Source organism: Condylura cristata, unplaced genomic scaffold (genome assembly GCF_000260355.1).
Source record: "Condylura cristata isolate star-nosed mole 26May11 unplaced genomic scaffold, ConCri1.0 scaffold00011, whole genome shotgun sequence".
In the NCBI taxonomy this organism is placed as follows: domain Eukaryota; kingdom Metazoa; phylum Chordata; class Mammalia; order Eulipotyphla; family Talpidae; genus Condylura; species Condylura cristata.
The window spans coordinates 53,297,962-53,317,744 of record NW_004567112.1 but is presented as its reverse complement, the minus strand read 5'-3'; the positions used below and the strand labels follow the sequence as shown (position 1 = coordinate 53,317,744).

Sequence of the window (19,783 nt, the reverse complement as noted above, 5' to 3'; positions counted from 1 at the left end):
ACTCTCATACTTTTTGTCTCTGCTGAGTATGCAACTTCTTGTAGCAATCACAGCCAATGACTATGGAGGACAAAGGGTGGCCACATCTTCAAGTATTTTTATTGCAGTGGTGTGTGAAATCAAGACATGTAAGTAGTTTACAATCAGTCTGTATTAACCTGTACACCAGTGTTCCAAATGAACTAAGTCCAGATTCTACTTTTACCACTGATATAACTAATCTGAATAAAGCTTAAGGTATAAAAAAAGTCTTCTTGTCTTCTCATCCTCAATTTCCTCATCTGCAGAATGGGTTTTATGCTACCAACCTCATAATCTATAGTGAAGTATAAGTGGAATAACACGTAAAACATCTTCTATGGTGCTTGGCAAGTTTAACTATTTTTCACCGATTGACACTTTCATGTCACACACATGACCTAGTTAACAACAGGTACATTACTGACTATTGAGAATTATGAATATACATATGGCTCTGTAATATTAGGTGATTTTTAAGACTAGACTTTACATATTTGTGCTTGAGAAAATAACTATGTACCCCTATTGACAATAGTGCTTAAAACACTTGGTAATCAGGGCCCTCCCTGTTGGAGCAGCGGGTAAAAGCACAGCACTAAGAAGCTAAAGCCACTTCCACATGAGTTCAATCCCTACCTGCCCCAGAGGTGATCCCACATGGCATGGCAGACCTTTCCTGTCTCACCAGCTGCTTCCCTCAGCAGTGTATTTCAGTAGATCTGCCTGTTCTGCTTCCCACTCTGTCTCTGGTGAATCCTCTCACCGCCCCTGCACCTCTGGCCTGTACCCCAGTTCTGTGTATGCACAAATAAATAAATCTTTTTTTTTTAAAGATGTATTTATTTGTGCATACAGAACTGGGGTACAGGCCAGAGGCTCAGAGGTGGTGAGAGGCTTTACCATAGACAGAGTGGGGAGCAGAACAGGCAGGTCGTCGAAATACACTGCTGAAGGGAGCAGCGGGTGGGTCAGGAGAGGTCTGCCATGCCATGTGGTCACCTCCGGGGCAGGCGGGAATCGAACTCATGCGGAAGTGGCTTAAGCTTCTCAGTGCTGTGCTTTAACCAGCTGCGCCACCAGGGAGGGCCAAATAAATCTTTTTTTTAAAAAAAAAAACCATATTCTCTGTAACATTAGCAAAGATAAATCATGCCCTTCATTCTGAAAAATTTACATATGCGTACAGAGACAAATATATGGTCCTACTAATAATAAAATCAGATAATTCCTAAAAAAACTTTTATAATTAAAGTTTATGAATAAAAATTATGTCAGGTAAAATTTCTTAAGGTCTATTAAGACAGCTTTCTTGGGTATCCTCTAACACTGCTAGTGGGAATATAAACTTGTTCAGTCATTATGATAAAGTGTGGCAATGGCTCAAAAAACTAAAAGTGGCTCTAAAATATGATCCAGTGACTCCACTACTAGGAATCTACCCAAAGAACAAAAACAAAATGAAAACTGCTCTCCTATATTCAATGCAGCATTATTTGTAATAGCTAAGATATGGAAACAGCCTAAATGTCCAAAATAGTTACATGGATCAAAAAGTTGCATTATATATATATATATATATAATACATATATGTTTACACACACACAGCACATTCATCTTATTATATGCCCACAAACTAAGTGTAGTGTTTGGATGTTAAAAATATTCAGCAGATATTTATTGAGTTGATAGTATTAATTCATGACAATCAGAATGAAAAAAAGTCTTGAAACACAAATACAAAAATTAAAATAAGTCTTTTATAGAAAAAATTTTTTATTCCACAAAGCCACAAGTTTCCAGAGTCAAGCATGCAGAGTCAAGCAATGGCAACTGACTTTTACGTCAGTGGTTACCTCTAGACAAGGAGTGAAGACAGTTTAACATCAGGCAGACATACCTGATGGACCAGAAATCCACACTTGTTCCTATTTGGCTCTAAATCAAATTAAATTTATTCTGCTAAAACAGGATGATGTGCATAAAGGTTCATTATTCTCAAATTTTCAAATTATAAACCCAGAATTTTGTAGGAAAATGTGTACTGACACATCAACTATTTACTAACTAATCATGTATTTTATGCATTTAAGATCAATGATCAACAGCAATGATCTATGCATCTTCTTTTATAATGTCAGCATAATTAGATACCTCTTTTTGGCTTTCAATAAAGTAAACTTTCTTTTTCTTTAAGAAGTTAAAATTTATTTGGTGAAATTTACAAGTGTCTTATAGCATCCAAGTTAGTCAGAACTGCTTGAAATTACAGACTTTAACTGTCACTTATTGATCTACATTGGTATGGAGAACATGGACATCTAGTAATGTCACAAGAACTCTGTTTATTATTATAACACTTTCGTGGCATCATGAAGTAAGTTAATAGATGTAAAACTTAGCCACTCAGGACTAGTCTTTATTCCAAAAAAGGAAAGACATTAAACAACCAAAGATACATTTCATATAACAAAATGTAAAGAGTAGAAACAAAATGATAATGGGAAAAGTTGCTAAGCAATGTATTTAAGAAACTTCAAATCCATCCCACTTCTTGCTTCTTTGTTCTTTCCACTATTATGTATGTAAAACAGGTATGATAATTGAACAATGACCTTGTAAAGACAGTAGGAAGTGTAAAGGAATTATCAAAAAGCATTCAAATAATATATAAATACTATTACTAAAAATATTCATTATACTTTCTGGTCAGTGATGGTGTCCTTAAAAATCAGTCATTGTTTCTTAATACAGTTTCAAATTCTCACCTAGAGAATATTCGCTTTCTTCCAAAGTGATACTTCCATAGGGCATCACAGTATGTCTGATTAAAAGAGTGTACTGCAGCACGACTGGTAAAGGTCTATGACTTAGTTCAACCAAGTTATGGAATGTCCATAATGTTTGTTACTCGAGCACTTTCCAGTAAACTGAAATCATATTCTTTGTCTCTGTGTCAGACTGCTTATATAAATTAGAAGAATTTAATTTCTGTAAACATCTTCAGTGTCACCAAATTTCTTCGAACAGATGTCCCTCCTTGGGAGTGCTGCTCCAGATAAGAATCATTTCTTACACATCCATGTCCAGATCCAAAATACAACTCAACGTTTTTCCGTGAAAAAGACAGACATACCCAAGAAATGTGAAAGCTCTCTGTATCCAAGACTACGCACTTATTCCAAGCATGTAATCATTCCCATAGATTCCTAATGAATTAAAATGTTTTCCAGTTACTCATAGCTCATCAGATGTATTGTTCACCTTTGGTGATTCACATTCTTCAGTCGTATGACAACTCTGAAGAATGTCCTTGTAGTGGTTCTTCAGATCTTCGTACAAAGAAACAGTTTCTTGTGAGTGAGCCAATGGTAACACTTTCTCATTCAATAACATCTGAACTTGGAATTCTTCCTTAGTATTCTTAGCATTTTTACAATGATAAAGAACAAATATTAGGTTGGAGGCATAGGGCACAATGTGACCACTTCGGAACTTTCGATGCATTTGTTCCTTGTAATTGAAAGCTGTTAGGGGCTCCTTGTCTTTGAAGTAGCCCATGAGAGAAAGCAGTGGAAGAAGGGTTTCTGCATGTCCAAACTGGAGAATGACTGGAGAAGAAACTGGCTGTGACCTTAAAAGAGAAATTGAGAAAAAAACATATACGTTTGGTGATGGGAAGCCCATGGGGATTACAACTGAGATGAAAAAAATGCAAGAAAATGATGTAAAAATAAACTATTATATAATATATATATGTACACACACACATATATATATACACACATGCATTTGTATCAGTAAAATATACACACAAACATATATATATATACACATGCATTTGTATCAGTAAAATATGTCTATATTTACACAGAGTGTACAAGTTTCTTATTTTAAAAAATCTTTACAAATATAACTCAACAACATGGTTGAAATTCTGTGTAGTAGATAACAAAGCATTTATATGAGAAGTTAAGACCCAAAATTCAGGATCATTGTAGAATTATAAAACCACCTAAAATAGTATTCATGCATATTATTCTCTAAGTCTGAGAGAAGAGTCTTTTTGATTCAAGAATTTGAAGCAGATATGTATTTCAAAACTATTTGCCTTTCTGTGAGCAAAAGTAAGCAAACTGTCCCTTTGTGAATACTGGTAATTCTGCAGAGCTCTTCTGAATGAACTTCAAAACTTAAAAAAGACAAGCAATATTTAGCTTATGTCCAGCTTATATTCAGCTTAAAACCAAATCTGAGCAGAGAATGGTAGCTCATATAATCCTTTAATTATTTACAAGACCTGACTTGGGCACAACATTTAGAACAGAGCCACAGAAGAATAAACAACCTATACTTGCTGATATAACTTGTATAATAGTTGGGAGTGAAATTTATACCTGCCCTAAATATAACAGCTTTACTAATGTGAGCTAAGTTTACATTTTTTCTTTTCAAGTTTTCCATGAGTTTTTCTGGTGAAGACTACTTAGCCATTTCCCAAATTTTATAGTAAGACTATTACTACTATTCTTTAGTATCATTTGTAAACTTATTCAACACAATTATTGACGTCTTGCTACCAACTCTACATTAGGTTATAACTTCATTGCATCTGGATTTTCCGGAGGACAGACAGCAGCATCTCCAGCAAATTTGCCCCTTTCTGATTCCCCACAATAAAACAGATGAAGCAACTAGATAACAAAGTCACTGGACATGGAAAACAAAACACATTTGTAAAACCATTCTTCACAAATATCAGGAGCCTCAAAAAACAGCCTATTTATCAGTATGAGTATAGAAAAAAGTGATGGGAAGTCACAGAGCATGTAGAGATATAAAAACCAAGAGACTCCCAAGAAGCTATTAGATGGTCACAGGAAAATGCTCTGGGCCAATTTGTGGAAGCGACTGCAACTGTGATGAAGTTTGCCAATTTATTATCTGGTGATACTAGTTTAGTCTCTCCAGCCCACTCCTGGGGCTGGAGAAATTTAGCCCCCGTGAGCTCTATAGTCATTCCACATCTCCATTCCATGACAGAGCACATGTGAAGGAGAAAAGGCTGGGAATGGAATCATGATTTGGTCAGAGAGGGACAGCAGAAACAGAGGAAAAGGTAGTCCAAGTACAGTGAGTAAGGAGGCTAGGGTCAGGAAAGTTCAAAGAAAGCAACCCACTCCTATTTCTGAACACACAACACATACACACCCACAGAGCAAAAAAGGAAGCTCTGTGAGGTGAGAAAAGCAATCTGACATGGGACTTTGTCTAAATGTTCAGAAAAACTAAATTCATATTAGAGTTAATAGAAAAGTAAATAAAGAGTAGAAAAGCATTCCTACAGAAAATAAAAGTATACTAGGAATACATACTCAAAAATTAAATACAAAAATTCTCCATTAACATTCACAATTAGGGCCCTCCTTGGTGGCGCTGGGGTTTGGAGCGCAGCACTGCAAGATAGCCGCAGTTGCAGCCACTTCAGTGCGAGTTTGATCCCCACCCTGGAGGTGACCCACATGGCCCAGCAGACCTCTCCTGTCTCAGCCGCTGCTCCCCTCAGCAATGTACTTCATTGATCTCCTGTTCTGCTCCCCACTCTGTCTCTGGTGAATCCTCTCATTGCCCCTGCACCTCTGGCTTGTATCCTGGCTTGTGTGCATAAACAATTCTTTTTCAATTCACAATTATCTTTTATTGAGATTACTATTCTCTAAAAGATGTGAAATATTAAAAACAACTAAGCAGTAGGGTTGTAAACCTCTCCTCATTGATATATTTTAATTAGGTAATCTAAAGTACCTAAAATTCATTATTTGCAAGAAGAATACACTAGATCCAAAGTTACAAAGCAGCACCATTCAGGCCATAGCTATATTTGGTTTATCTGAGTTGATATTTTAAAATTTTGTTTTGTCAGTATTTAAAAATTATTAAGGTAAAATCTTCTTAACAATTCTGATTTTGGACTCCTCTTAAAAACCTGAGAGCTCTAGCAAGATAAATTTCCCTAAGACAATAATTGGCTGACGAGGAATAAAGGCTACCCTGCAGAGAGGACAATACCTCTCTTCTCTTGCACAAGATACAAAGATCACTCCAAGTTTTCTAACATATACTGGATTTATTCCTTTGTTACTTGCCTGATCCTATTATACACATAAGTATCTTTAAGTCAAAGCAAATACCATTACCATAATCTAAATACAAAGGAATCTAATAGATAAAGTTAAGGAAAAGGAAATAATGTGAAAATATTGGTTAACACTGTAACTTCTCTAGGCATGGGGCAGTAACCACAAAACCAGGAACAACCAGAAGCTCAATGTTTTCTTATTGGCTCCTGTGAGATCTGTTAGGACACACAAGAGGTCAGAAAGGATTGTGGTAATAATATTCCCATTGTCTCACAAAACACTTAACTGTGTGTGAATAATCTATCCTCTCTTGCCACTGAAAAACATCACTGTACTGAGAAGATACAAGACAATATATACAAAACATTGTTTTTAATATATAATTAATTCAAAATCAATGGACTAGTTTATATTCTTCTTTTCAACCAAGTCTTCAGAATGCAGTGGGCTCCTCTTAAAAATCTGAGAGAACTAGCAAGATAAATTTCCCTAAGACAATAATCAGCTGATGAAGAAGAAAGTATATCCTGATTCACACTACCCTAGTTTTCAAGTACTGAATGTTAACTACATGTGGCTGCTAGTTACTGTGTCAAATAGTATAGGATAGAGGATGATGAGACAGTCTTACATATTTGCATTCAAAAGTCAATCAAATAAAAAGAGAAGAGAAAAAAGATAAAAGAAAAAAATAATAAACACAGGTAAGAAAAAAAAATATGATGGAAGAAAGAAAGAAACCAACAGGGCTACATACAACTATGATAAGTTCAAATTCCTATTAATTACATTCAAGTACAAGAGAATTTAAATCTAGGTTTGACCTACATTTATTTTAAGCTTAAAGAATTTTACTTTAAATCCCATTTTTTTCCTTTTTACTGTCTTAATGTCACGCATATGTAAAAATCAACTGTTTTTGATTTTCAACATAGTATTAGAAGTCCCTCTACATAGTACTGGATAATGCATGAACTGCACTGTGGCTGCTTTCATGCCTAGCTGTTGTAAAAAATATTGTTATGAACACTGTGGAGAATATGAGATTTTTTGTTGATGGCTTCATATTCTGTAGATATATGCCCAAGAGTAGATCACCAGGTTATATAGTATTTCTATATATATTTTTTTAAGGTAATTCCAGATTGCTTTCCAGAGTAGTTGTAGTTCACATTTCCACCAACAGTATAATAAAGTTTCCTTTACTCCAAAGCCTCTCCCACACTTCTTTTTTTCTCATTGGTGTGAGGAGATATGTTATTGCAGTTTTTTTTTTTTAAAGATTTATTTATTTGTGTGTACAGAACTGGGGTACAGGCCAGAGGCTCAGGGGCGGTGAGAGGCTTCACCAGAGACAGAGCGGGGAACAGAACAGGCAGATCTACGAAGTACACTGCTGAGGGGAGCAGCGGGCGGGTCAGGAGAGGTCTGCCGCGCCATGTGGTCACCTCCGGGGCAGGCAGGAATCGAACTCATGCGGAAGCGGCTTTAGATTCTCAGTGCTGTGCTTTAACCCGCTGCGCCACCAGGGAGGGCCTGTTATTGTAGTTTTAATCTGCATCTCTTACTAGAAATGATGGTCAATTTTTTTTGTATGGCCTTTTGCCCTTTTGGATATTATCTGTTCCTAACTCCTGCTCATTTATTATTGGGTTTTTTTGTTCTTCAATTACTGAATTATATGACTTTCTTAAACATCTTGGAAAGTAGTAATACCTTATTAGTTCTTACTGTGTGACTATGTTCTGCCATTCAATAGGGTGTGTATGAAAATACCCTGTATCTTCTTTCACTATATAAAAGCTTTTTGATTTGAGGTAAATCTGATTGTTTATTTTGTTTTTAACGCCCTAGGAGTTGAGTTACGAGAGATATTAAATAAGGAAACTCAGATTACTCAGGTAACACCAAAGGTATCACCAATGAAAAAAATAACTGATTACCTGTACTTACAATTAAAACCTCTGCTTTGTAAAAAATGTTGAGAAAAAAGTCACAGATTGTGAAAAAATTATTTTCAGAAGACATATCTGTAAAAGCACTGTTTCCTAACATACAACAAAGAATTCCTAAAATTCAGCAATAAGAAAACAAGATAGTCTATTAAAAAGTAGGTAAAAGATCTCAATATGTACTTCATGAAACATATACAGATAGCAAGTAAGCATATAAAAAGATGCTCAACACCATGTATCATTTTAGGCAATCACAAATTAAAACAAGGCACCACTATACATCTATTAGAACAGTCAATATCCAGAACACTGACAACACCAAATGCTGGCAACATGAACTTTGATTACTAAGGGGAATGCAAAATGATGCAGCTACCATGAAAATCAGTTTGGTGGTTTCTTACAAAACATACTCAATATATGATATGATCCAACAATTGTGTCCCTTTGGATTTATGCAGGTAAATTAAAAACTTAATATTCATACAAAAACTTGAACTTGGATGCTTACAGCAGCTTTAATTGCCAAAACATGGAAGCAATCAAGGTACCCTTTAAGTATGTGTATATATAAACTACAGTACATCCAAGACACTGGAGTATTATTTAGCAGTAAAGAACTTCTAAGTTATGAAGACAAGGAAAGAAACTTAAGTGCATATTACTAAATTTAAAAAACTAATCTTAAAAGGCTATGTATTATGTGATCCCAATGATATGACATTGTGGAAAAGGTGAAGGATGGGAACAGTAAAAATTATCAGTGGTTGTAGGGACTGCACAGGAAGGAAGGGGTCAACAGGCAGAGCACAGAGGATTTTAGTTTGACATAGTGAAACTGTTCTATATGACACTACCATAGCAGACAGGATCATAAATTGGTGCAAACCCAAACAATATACAACACCAAGAGTGAGCACTAATATAAACTGTAAACTTTGGGTGATAATTATGTATTGTCACTAACTGCAAAAAATGTACTACTGTGATGTGGATGTCAACAGTACAGAAGGTGGTGGTGGTCGAGGTGAGGGGGGGAAAGGATTCTGTGGGAATGCTCTGTACCTTCTATTCAGTTTTCCTATGAACCTAAAACTGCTCTATAAAGTTTATTAATTTAAAAAAAAACAAACAAACATGGGAATAGATGAGACCAAAGGAGTATATTCTCCTTCCAAAGAGCTAATATCCCTCTTAAACAGCTGTTAATACTTATCCCTGTTTGGTCTTTTATAAAACATACTCAAATTTCAATTTTCTTTGACAAAGTAGCATACATGCCCAAAAGATATTACATTTCTACCCTAAATAATATCCTAACACCAAAAATAGGGACTGAGATGTCTTCAATGAGTGGAGGCTAAAAGGGCTGGAGAGTGTATATAAGTGAACATATATAGCAGAGGCTTTCATTGCCTTTTTAAATTCTAAAGATGCCAAAGCAAATACACAAGATTATTTATGGTCCAATTTTCATCAGATGCCATTGAGGTTAAGTGCCAGGTTTCTATAAATTAAAAAAAATGTCTGTGAAGTCAGCCAGCTCCATTTGACAAACATGCAGCTCATTGCTCTGCTTCACAAGGACAGTAAATCTTCAAACTGTCCTACTACACCTGCCTAATTGCTACTTGTAAGAACCAAGGCCCAAGCTTCTCCCTCAAGTCTCAAGGATTATCGTGAAAAATTTTCCAGTTTCCATTCTCAAGCTTTAAAGCAAAGCTAGTCTATGACTAAGCCCAAGACGCTGGAAACAGCAAATGGGTAAAAGTGTGTGCATAATGTCTGAGCAAGGGAGTTAAGGATGTGAAAGTGTGTTTTGTGAGTGTGTATAAGAGAGAGAGAGGAGAGAGAGCATAAAGTTTAAAAGAGCAAAAAGAAAAAAAATAAAAGAACAAAAGGAGAAGGGATGTGGGGAAAAATCGCCTGTCGGTTTACTCAGTTACTGATAAAAGGTGTCTACTTAAAAATTAAGATTGCTGAGAATATAAATATTAGTAAGATGTTTACATCTCCACTCTATTAATTAATGGCTCCATGTAGCTAGCTTTCTTTACCATGATCACACCTTCAATAAACAGAGGTGTAATGTTCTGGACGTCATTACAAAAAAGGATGAAGTTTCCATCCCTACAAAAGGAACACACTTTTGGCAGGAAGATGTAAACAATTTATAAAAGAGCAACATCAGACAATGCACTTATCCATAAAAATTTAAAAACAATTTTAGGAGTTCAGTCATTCTACATCCCAAGAACCTCTGTGCTATATATTATATTACCATCTGACAACCAAAATAATAAACCTAAAATTCTGTTACAATGGTTTAGAGTTCTTGCATTATGTGTAAATAGGGAGACCTGTATTTTAAAATGCCTACACAGAGTAAATGGACATTTTAAAGGTACATACCTATCAAATTAAGATTAATTCAGATGCTTTATAATTTGCTTTGAACGATCCTATTTTTAAAAATCATTTTATTTCTGTTTTCTGTACTCTGTATTCTGATTTATCAACCTAGATTCCTATAAGTCATATTTCTCTTATTAACTTCTATTCCCCCACTTGGAATGATTCTACTTTCTTAGAACTCATGGCACACTAACCTTCCAAAGAAGGAAGTACAAAGGCATGGACTAGGACACCTTTAACTTTCCTCTGACATTCCAATAAAAAATGCATTAAACTTGGGATGTCATATTTTCTGAAAAGTGACAAAAACAGGTTAAAACAAGTAAATCCAGGCTCTCTCTAGTGGCACAACAGGTTGAAGCACTGCATTATGAAGCTCTCTGAAGCCACCACAGCACGGAGTTTGATCCCCTGCCACGAAGCTGACCCATACAGTGTGGCAGACCTCTCCTGACCCACACCCGCTGCTCCCCTCAGCAGTGTATTTCAGTAGATCTGCTTGTTCTATTCCCCACTCTGTCGCTGGTGAATCTTCTCACCCACCACACTTCTGGCATGTACTCTAGTTCTGCAAGTATAAATAAATAAATCTTAAAAAAAAAAAAAGTAAATCCAAGCATTAAAAAATAGAAACAAATCCAATAACTGGTAACTATTATAACACATATTAAGAATCAAATTTATCTGACTGCATATATGCAATGCAGTTGGGATTATCCTTTAGGACTGAGATAGAGGCAAGTTTTCTCATTTCAGAAACAAGAAAAAGGTAAGTGAAATTATCCAATGTTATTTAGCAAGAATTCAGTTGGCCTCTTTTACTTAAATCAGTTGGTAAGGGGATTTTATGAAAGTTTCAATTAAAACTGAAATCCAACTTAGACTGCTAACTAAATGTGTATTCAAAGACGGTTAAAAAGAAAAAAAAACCCAAAACAAAAATGAATTGAAGACATTCAAGGAGCCCAGCTGGAAAAACAACAAATAATTGCATGTTTCCCCCCCTAAATGTACTTAGCTCTTCCTAAGCTTTTTATTTGTCCACACTCAACTAATGTTACACAAAGTATTTTTAAACACGATCCAAGGATATCGAATAGACTTTTAGACAACTCATTTAATTCCCATACTTAAGTAAGTGCATAAATAAGCAACAGGAAATACCAAAGATACAGCTGTGCTTTGAGAAGAAAATTACCAGGAAAAAGAAAAAATTTAAGTCTTCTTATACATCTTATTGAGGGTTAGCTCCAACTTGGCTTTTGAGGAAGCATCAGTTTGATAAATCAACACAAATATAGAATTAAAATGACCCAAGTATAGTCTTTTCTCAAGCAAAAATACACTGTAACAGTTATGCTTCCAGTCAAGATGGAATAACAGGAACCAGATAAAGTGAACCCCAACAATGGTCTGGATATTCTGGCTAGTGTCTCTAGGAAAGGGGAGTAAATAGACATGGCAATTTTTTGGAGTAGCTGTGACAGGGTTCAACAGATTCCAGTAGATAAGAATCTAGCAAGGGTACACTGTCTAAAACCACAGGATAATGAGGAAAGAGTACTCCACAGATATATAGGAGCGCCCCTTAATTTAGTAAGACTCATACAGGCACGTGAGAAAACTATCCAAAATCCAGGGGAAAGCATTGAGGGGGAACTAAAATAGGTGAAAAAGATTCCAAAGCTAAAATAGGGCCAGCTGTGTTTCCACAAGCCAAAATAGGAAAACCTTAAAATATACAGTATACCAAATAGATGCTCAGGAAGAACTGTCTCAATCAAACATATCTTTAGTGGGCAAAATCAACCCACTAAAGATATCACTACAGAGACAAAACAACAAAATACAGACCTGTGTATCTGTAACACATACATTTGAGAATATATATACCTATATCTAGAATATATATAAAGTCTTACAACAAAATAATAAAATTAACAACCAAGTTTAAAAATGGAAAAAGATGTGAACAGCTTCTTTACCAAAAACAAAATATAGGTGACTTCTTAAGAAGTTAAATATTCATTTAAATATGGACTCAGTCATTCCATCCCTAGGTAATACCAAAGAGAAATGAAAGTATGTTTCCCTAAAAAGAAAGAAGCTTTGGGGACCCAACTTGGTAGTGCAACGGGTTGAAGTACAATACCATGAAGCTATCCACAGCATTGCAGCACCGAGTTTGATCCCCAGCCAGGGAGGTGACCCACATAGTATAGCAGACCTCTCTTGATCTACCCATTGCTCCTTCAGCAATATTTTTCAGTCAGTCGTCTTGTTCTGCTCCCCACTCTTGTCTCTGGTGAATCCTCTCACACTCTGCACCTCTGGCCTATACCCCAGTTCTTGTATGCATAAATAAGTAAATCATTAAAAACAAACAAACAAAAAAAAAGATAGCAACTTTGTTTTTAAAAGCTTCAAACTGAAAATAACCCAAATGTCCATCAAAAGGAGAGTGGATAAACAAACTGTAATTTATCCATATAATGAAATACTACTTAGCCTTAGAAAGAAATGAACTTCTGGTACCCAGCTGAAATACAGATGAATTTCATAGCCAGATTATGCTAAATGGAAGAAACCAAACCAAAGCATGTACATATTATATAGCTCTTTTACATAACATCTACAAAATAGATTAATATATAGTGAAAGTGAAAGAAATGTAGATCTACTAATACATACATTAATATATAGCTAGCCTGGGAAGGGAAATTGAAAGTGGATTAGTCACAAAGAAATATTAACATGTGATGGGTATTTTATGATCTTGATTGTGGTGATAGTTTATGGATGTGTTTATGCACCTACATATATAGATGTATGTGTACATATATGCATTATACACATGCACACATATAGAGGTAAAAATTTATCAAACTGTATACTTCAAATATGTGCTTTTATATAAATTATATCCAATAAAATTGCTTTAAAATATCAGAGCAAGTAATAAAGACTGATACGTTAAGGTAAGTGAAAGAAGTCTTCAGGACCTTCCTCAGAGATTCCTCCTTCCATAAGGCCTTTACCAAACCCATAGTTCAAATTAATTCTCTTTCCATATTTTTAAATCTGCTTTAGTGCTGTTATATAAATAAGCTCCAAACTAGGACATGAATTCCTCAACATAATACTTTAAATGTATTCATCTTTATAAACCTTCCATTATCAGCATATTGATTTATAATGGGAGTAGCACAGGATTTAACACTGAAATCAGGGAATTCCTTAGAAGGCAGTTGCTAAAATTTGGGACACAGATGATGTTAGACTGAACTGAGAAGGTAGCAGTGGGGGGGATAAAGAAGTGAAGGGAATTGATATAAAAGTAAAAGCAAAAAAACTACAACATTACGAGGAGATGTAGAAATGCAGGAGTGAGTCAAGGTTTGTGACTTAGATACCCAGAGCATGGTGGTAACAAGTGTCTAAAACAGAATAAAGGAGAAAACAGGATTGCAGATATTACTTCAAAGAATCATGGGTACCAATTATATTTGCTTGCTTTAAGCAAGGGGAGAAGAAAGCAGTGAAATAAAATCTTAAGACATCACAGACCTATACCCTACTGAGAGTCAAAAAGAATCTATAAGGCAGTTGGACATTTGAATCTGAATTCAGAACACATACATGGTAGATATAAAGATGGAAGGATGGACAGATTTTCATATATAAGTTCTGACATTTCTTCACCAGCTTTTAACTAACACTAAAAGAGCTTCCTGATATACATAGTTAAATTTCACAGAACTCTTTCAGAAAGACAACAAAAAGCAAGGACAGGTTCTAAACACCTGAAATCTACATATGTTTCTAAGAATTTTAAAACACAAAGTTCTCCCATTACAATGTAGGGATAAGTAATTAAACAAAACATCTATTTAAAAACCACTTGATGCTACCACACACTTATTTCAATGCTGCCATCTCATGTTAACATATGGAACTACACAACTTTAAAAAGCCACACATTTCTTTATTCAGTAGTGAAAAATGAAAATAACAACAGATTTGAATTAAAGAAAAGTTAGAAAAGTTTAACACTGAGTTACTAATTACAGTAATAATCATTAACAGCAATTAATTCTGGTGGCTGACAAAATGGAAGATATAATGTAGCAAACAATTAAAGCCCAAAATAGGCCCTCCCTGGTGGCATAACAGGTTACAGCACAGCACTATGAAGCTGATCACAGCTGCTTCAGCATGAGTTTAAGCCCCAGCCAGAGAGGTGACCCATATGGTGCAGACTTCTCCTGTCTCGGCCACTGCTCCCCTCCACAACATACTTCATCAGTCTTCCTGTTCTGCTCCCCACTGTCGCTGGTGAATCCTCTCACCAGCCCCTGAACCTCTGGCCTGTACCCCAGTTCTGTATGAATAAATGAAGTATTTAAAAAATAAAATAAAGTCCAGAATAAAAACTTAAAAGTGACCTTTTCAATACTCAATTTATCTAGTCTAAAAAGATAAAAATAAATTAACAGATAGTGGGGAAGGAGTCGGGAAACATCCAGATATATCTCATTTCTTCAGAAAATTCAATCTGCTTTTCTAACCATAGCTGCTTAAACAGCAACAGCTGCTTAAGTTTGGTTCAATAACAAGTTGAACTGGTTTCAACTTTCATCACTCTGTGATGGTTTAAAAGGAAATTAAAAATTAAGATTTTAATAAAAGTCTAAGGCCCAGAATTTGAAGAGCTGATTTTATTTAAATGAAATGTTGACATTTTTAATTAGCTATTTACAATGTTCAATTTTTTTATGTGAAGTAAAATTCTGTTGAAAAACACTCAGAAATACTGAAGCTATCTCTGACTGATTGTTAATATAAAAAGAAACAACCTGGCTATTAAATACCATTTAGCGCAGGGTGGACAAGGAGGAGAGAAAGCAAAGTAGCCTGGGAATGCTAAAATAAACGAGACATTTTCATAAGCAACAATGAGAAATATTGAATGTATATACATTCATATGTATACAGAGAAAGAGAAAAACACATTTCTTATGAACTCTAAATACAAAAACAAGACTTTAAGAGTTATGGAGAAAAAGTTAATGTTCTGACAGGTCAGAAAAATAAACAACAAATAAATAAGATATTCTACTAAAATCTTACTGTTCTCCCATACTGATATGTGATAACGGTAAAGGAGGTTGCATGTGTGAATCAGAAAATGGTATATATACTTCCCACTCAATTTTGTGGTTAACATAAAGTACTAAAAAAAATCATCTATTTGTTTAAGTCTTATTTTTTCCTATAAGCATATGTTGATTTTCTTGAAAAATACTCTTGATTTTTGCACTGATCTCATCATTCTCTTTTTTGGAGAAACATAAGTTGCTAAATACACTTCTTTACCTTTATCTATTTAAATAGAGTTAATCTTCAATCAGTTAATTATCAATAAATCAATTTTTAAAATCTTAATCAGTCATTTAGTGTAGAGATAACCAGTTCCTGAAATGCACCTGATAGTTTCTTTATAATCACTACTCACACTCTCTCCTTCCTTAGTTAAAGGAGGCAGGAGACACAAACCTAGATGGCTTCAAAGAAGATTTCTTATTTTGAGGCTTAGAGGATCACCTAATAGTTAATTGGAGGGGCACTATACCCAAAGAGTGCTTCAGGCACGGGCTTGGGGTAAAACTGATGCACTCCTTGGACAACAGAGATCAGCAGAGACTGTCAGAGAAGAGAGAAAAAAGAGAGAGACATGCTTCATGGAAGTGAAGGTGATAGCGAAACACAGAATGCTGTGGTCTGGAGCAGGGGAATACACCAACAACTGCTAACTAGCCAGGGCCCTGGGGAGGGGACAGCTAAGGAATATAGAAGGCACACTCCTGACTAAGGGAAAATGCGTGATGGAGCTGGGATTATCACCACAGGAGAGTGGTCCAGTGAAAACACCGGGCTGTACTCTCCTTCCCTTACCACCATGAAACAGCAGCACACAGACTGCAGCATTCTGAGGCATGGAAATCCTAAGAGGGTTACTAGTGGTGCCACAAACATAAAGCAGCCTACTCCAGCACATTCATGCCAGCATCTGAACCATTCCAAAACCCTCCCCCACTCTCTGACTCAGAAAATGCAAGATAAGGTCTTTAGACCTACATAGAAGCCAACAAAAGACGATGAACCTAAGAGAACAAAAGTGCTACCACTTGGGAAAGTGGTAGTAATTCAATTCTTAATTTACTGTTACAGATAAATAAACAAAAATAGGGAAATCTAAAGCAGGAAAATGAACAGACAGAAAAACGTAACACACGGTACTTTGAGACCTCAAAGAGAATAGGACATCACAAGTGGAGAACAAATCTCTGTAGTCAAACCTCAAAGGCATGAAAGATTATCAGATAGGTCAAAATTGCTATAGCCAAAAACAAAAAAGAAATAAAAAATCAAAGTGATGGAAAAATTGCAGGAAATCAAAGAAACTTCAGACAGCTAATTAAACAGGTAAAATAAAACTCAGAAAAACAGATAGTGAAGGTAAGACTCAGTCATTTTTAAACATGGGTATCTAATTGTTACAGCACCATTTGGTGAAAGGCTATCCTTTTCCCCAGGGCATTTTTTCTTGTCTTTCTTCTTTACCAAGACCTATTTGTCTATGGTTATGATTTCATATAAATACTTACTATGAAAACTTAGTAAGTGCTTTTGTTCTTATTTTTACAAAGTTGTTTTATATCGTTTAGGTCCTTTACATTTCTCTAAAAATTTAGAAGAAACTTCTCATTTTCTAGTAAGAGACCTAAGGGGAATGTTATCATGCATATTAGTTTCCTAATCCATAAAGACAGTATATTTCTCCATTTATTTGGGTCTTCTTTAATTTTTCTGTGTAAGGTTTAATAGTTTTCAGTGTATAGAAATAACTTAATAAAATATCAAAGCCAACCTTCTGACTAACGCTCTAAACCTGACCTCAAAGGGTAATAGCAAACCATGTAAAAAGTTAGTTAACAATCTTATTGACACAATTTTCTATTTATTATATACCGCATATTCAACAATATAAACAAGTAGTAAAGATCTATTATCACAAAGTCTAAAAGTTATAAACCTATATCAAAAGTAAGGAGGAAAGAAGCTGACACCTATGTTAAAGAGTACTTGCCTTGACTATTTTGTCCCACAGAAGTTTTTGCACCAGAAATTAACCACACACCATCTGGTTTCCTTCCCTTTCGTTAAATGCAAAAAAATTCTATGAACTGCAGTCACAGTTAGAAAAAAGTTTCTACCTTTGTGCATACACACACAAAAACTAACACTGCAAACACAATAAAATATACCATCTTTAGGCTTTGCCTCAATCTCTATAGCATGATTTTCATCTCCAATTGTGAATGTCTAAGCTTTCATTGAAATATATTTACAAATTAAATGAACTTTAGTGTCTATCAAAGGCTCATATTAGGAAATTTTTAACTTGGAAAAACACAAATGTCACCAAAGGCTTTTCAATGAGAAACTAAATATAAAAAAGGGCCTTTTTTACTATACATTCCACAAGGATCAATCATACTCTTTACAATAGCAAAGAGTAGAAACTCCTCAAATGGCCTCTGACAAGAGAAAGTAATGTAACTTATGATTTTTAACTACTGAATATTGTGTATTAGTGATTATTGTACTGTAATGAAAATGAATGAACTATGGTACTATACAACAATATAATGAATACTATAAATGCAATGTTGAAAGGACAAAAAGACAATACGCATATGATTTTTAAGCAAAAAATAACACTGATTAGGTAAACATACTTCATAATAAAAACTTTTTAAGGAGGAAAAAGAATGATAAACACAAAATTCAGAATAGTAATTAAAGGGTTAGAGTGCAGGGGGCAAAGAGAGGCATAAAAATGGAATCACTGAGCAATACATAGATAAATGCAAATTAATGGTAATGTTTTAATTTTGGGGTTAATAAGAATTCATACACTCTACATCTTATATGTCAGCAATTTCTTTTGGTGATATAATTATTATATGAAAATAGTTTTGAAATGCAAAAGCCAAATCAAGGTTTCAAATCACCCATTACAAGACATTTTTCAGAATATACATAACTTATTTTTAAGTTTCTACCTTTGTTTCTGCTCAACTGCTTTGTCCATGTGCTGAAAGATCTCCTGAAATAGGGTACAGCTGGATCGACTATTAATAGTATACCCATATCCTCTTTTCCAATACTGTTTCAGATCATTTAAATATTCTAATACCTAAAAACAAAAAATTGAAAGAGCATTACCAATACATTTTATTAATGTAACATAATGTCGATTCTATCAGAAAAGATTCTAACATAATGTCGATTCTATCAGAAAAGGTTACACTATTTAATTGCCTCATTGCACAAAGTACAGTAGAATTTTAGCATTAACAGAGTTTATATTCACTAGTTAAAACATTTGAGAGTCAGTCCCAAGCCCTCCCTGGTGGCGCAGCGGGTTAAAGCACAGCACTGAGAAGCTTAAGCCACTTCTGCATGAGTTTGATTCCACGCTTGCCCTGGAGGAGATCCACATGGCATGGCAGACCTCTCTTGACCCGCCTGCTGCTCCCCTAAGCAGTGTACTTCGTCAATCTGTCTGTTCTGTTCCCCACTCTGACCCTGGTGAATCCTCTCACCCTCTGCATCTCTGGCCTGTATGCCAGTTCTGTATGAATAAATAAATAAATCTTTAAAAAAAAAAAAAAAGTCAGTCCCAAAGGTAATGACATGTATTTATATTGAAACAAAGATCTGAATTGTGACAAAGTACAGTCTGGTATGCAAGAACAATTTAGGAATATTCACATCCAAAAACCCAGTATATAGGACACATCAGCATAATGAGATCATCCCCCCATTATAAAATTATATTAGTAGCAAAGATAAATACAGAAAAATAAAAGATACACATAGAACGTCCATTAAGCACAAAAAATGCCAACAGTGGATCAGGAATTTTTAAGAATTTTAGGAAGATAGCACACCTAAGAGAAAATCAGTTATTTTCATTCATATACTACTTTGGAAAAAATGATTAAAGTAGGCCAAGAATACGGAACTATGCAAGGAGTACATATTGATAGAGATATTGTGGAGGACAACTGACAAAAACTGTAAGTAGAGAACTGTGGATACTTTGGTGGTATGCATGGGATGGTAGCATAGCATACATCTGAAGAAGTGTGAACTGAAAAACCCTAAATCATACAGTGTTACCA

At 35.0% G+C, this 19,783-nt stretch overlaps 1 protein-coding gene across 2 annotated transcripts in view; it reads right to left on the bottom strand.

Annotated features, from left to right (window-relative positions):
- Positions 1–1,699: 1,699 nt before the first annotated feature.
- MINPP1 (multiple inositol-polyphosphate phosphatase 1) overlaps positions 1,700–19,783 on the bottom strand; it is a 27,823-nt gene continuing 9,739 nt past the window's right edge. The window contains exons 4-5 of one of the 2 annotated variants that reach the window (XM_004680892.2): positions 18,659–18,792; positions 1,700–3,653 (exon numbers count right to left, since the gene is read on the bottom strand). In XM_004680892.2, coding sequence (XP_004680949.1) covers positions 3,257–3,653; positions 18,659–18,792 — 531 coding nt within the window. In that variant the 3' untranslated portion in view covers positions 1,700–3,256. The remainder of the gene's footprint in view (positions 3,654–18,658; positions 18,793–19,783) is intronic. The other variant, XM_012723961.1, reaches the window with a different exon arrangement.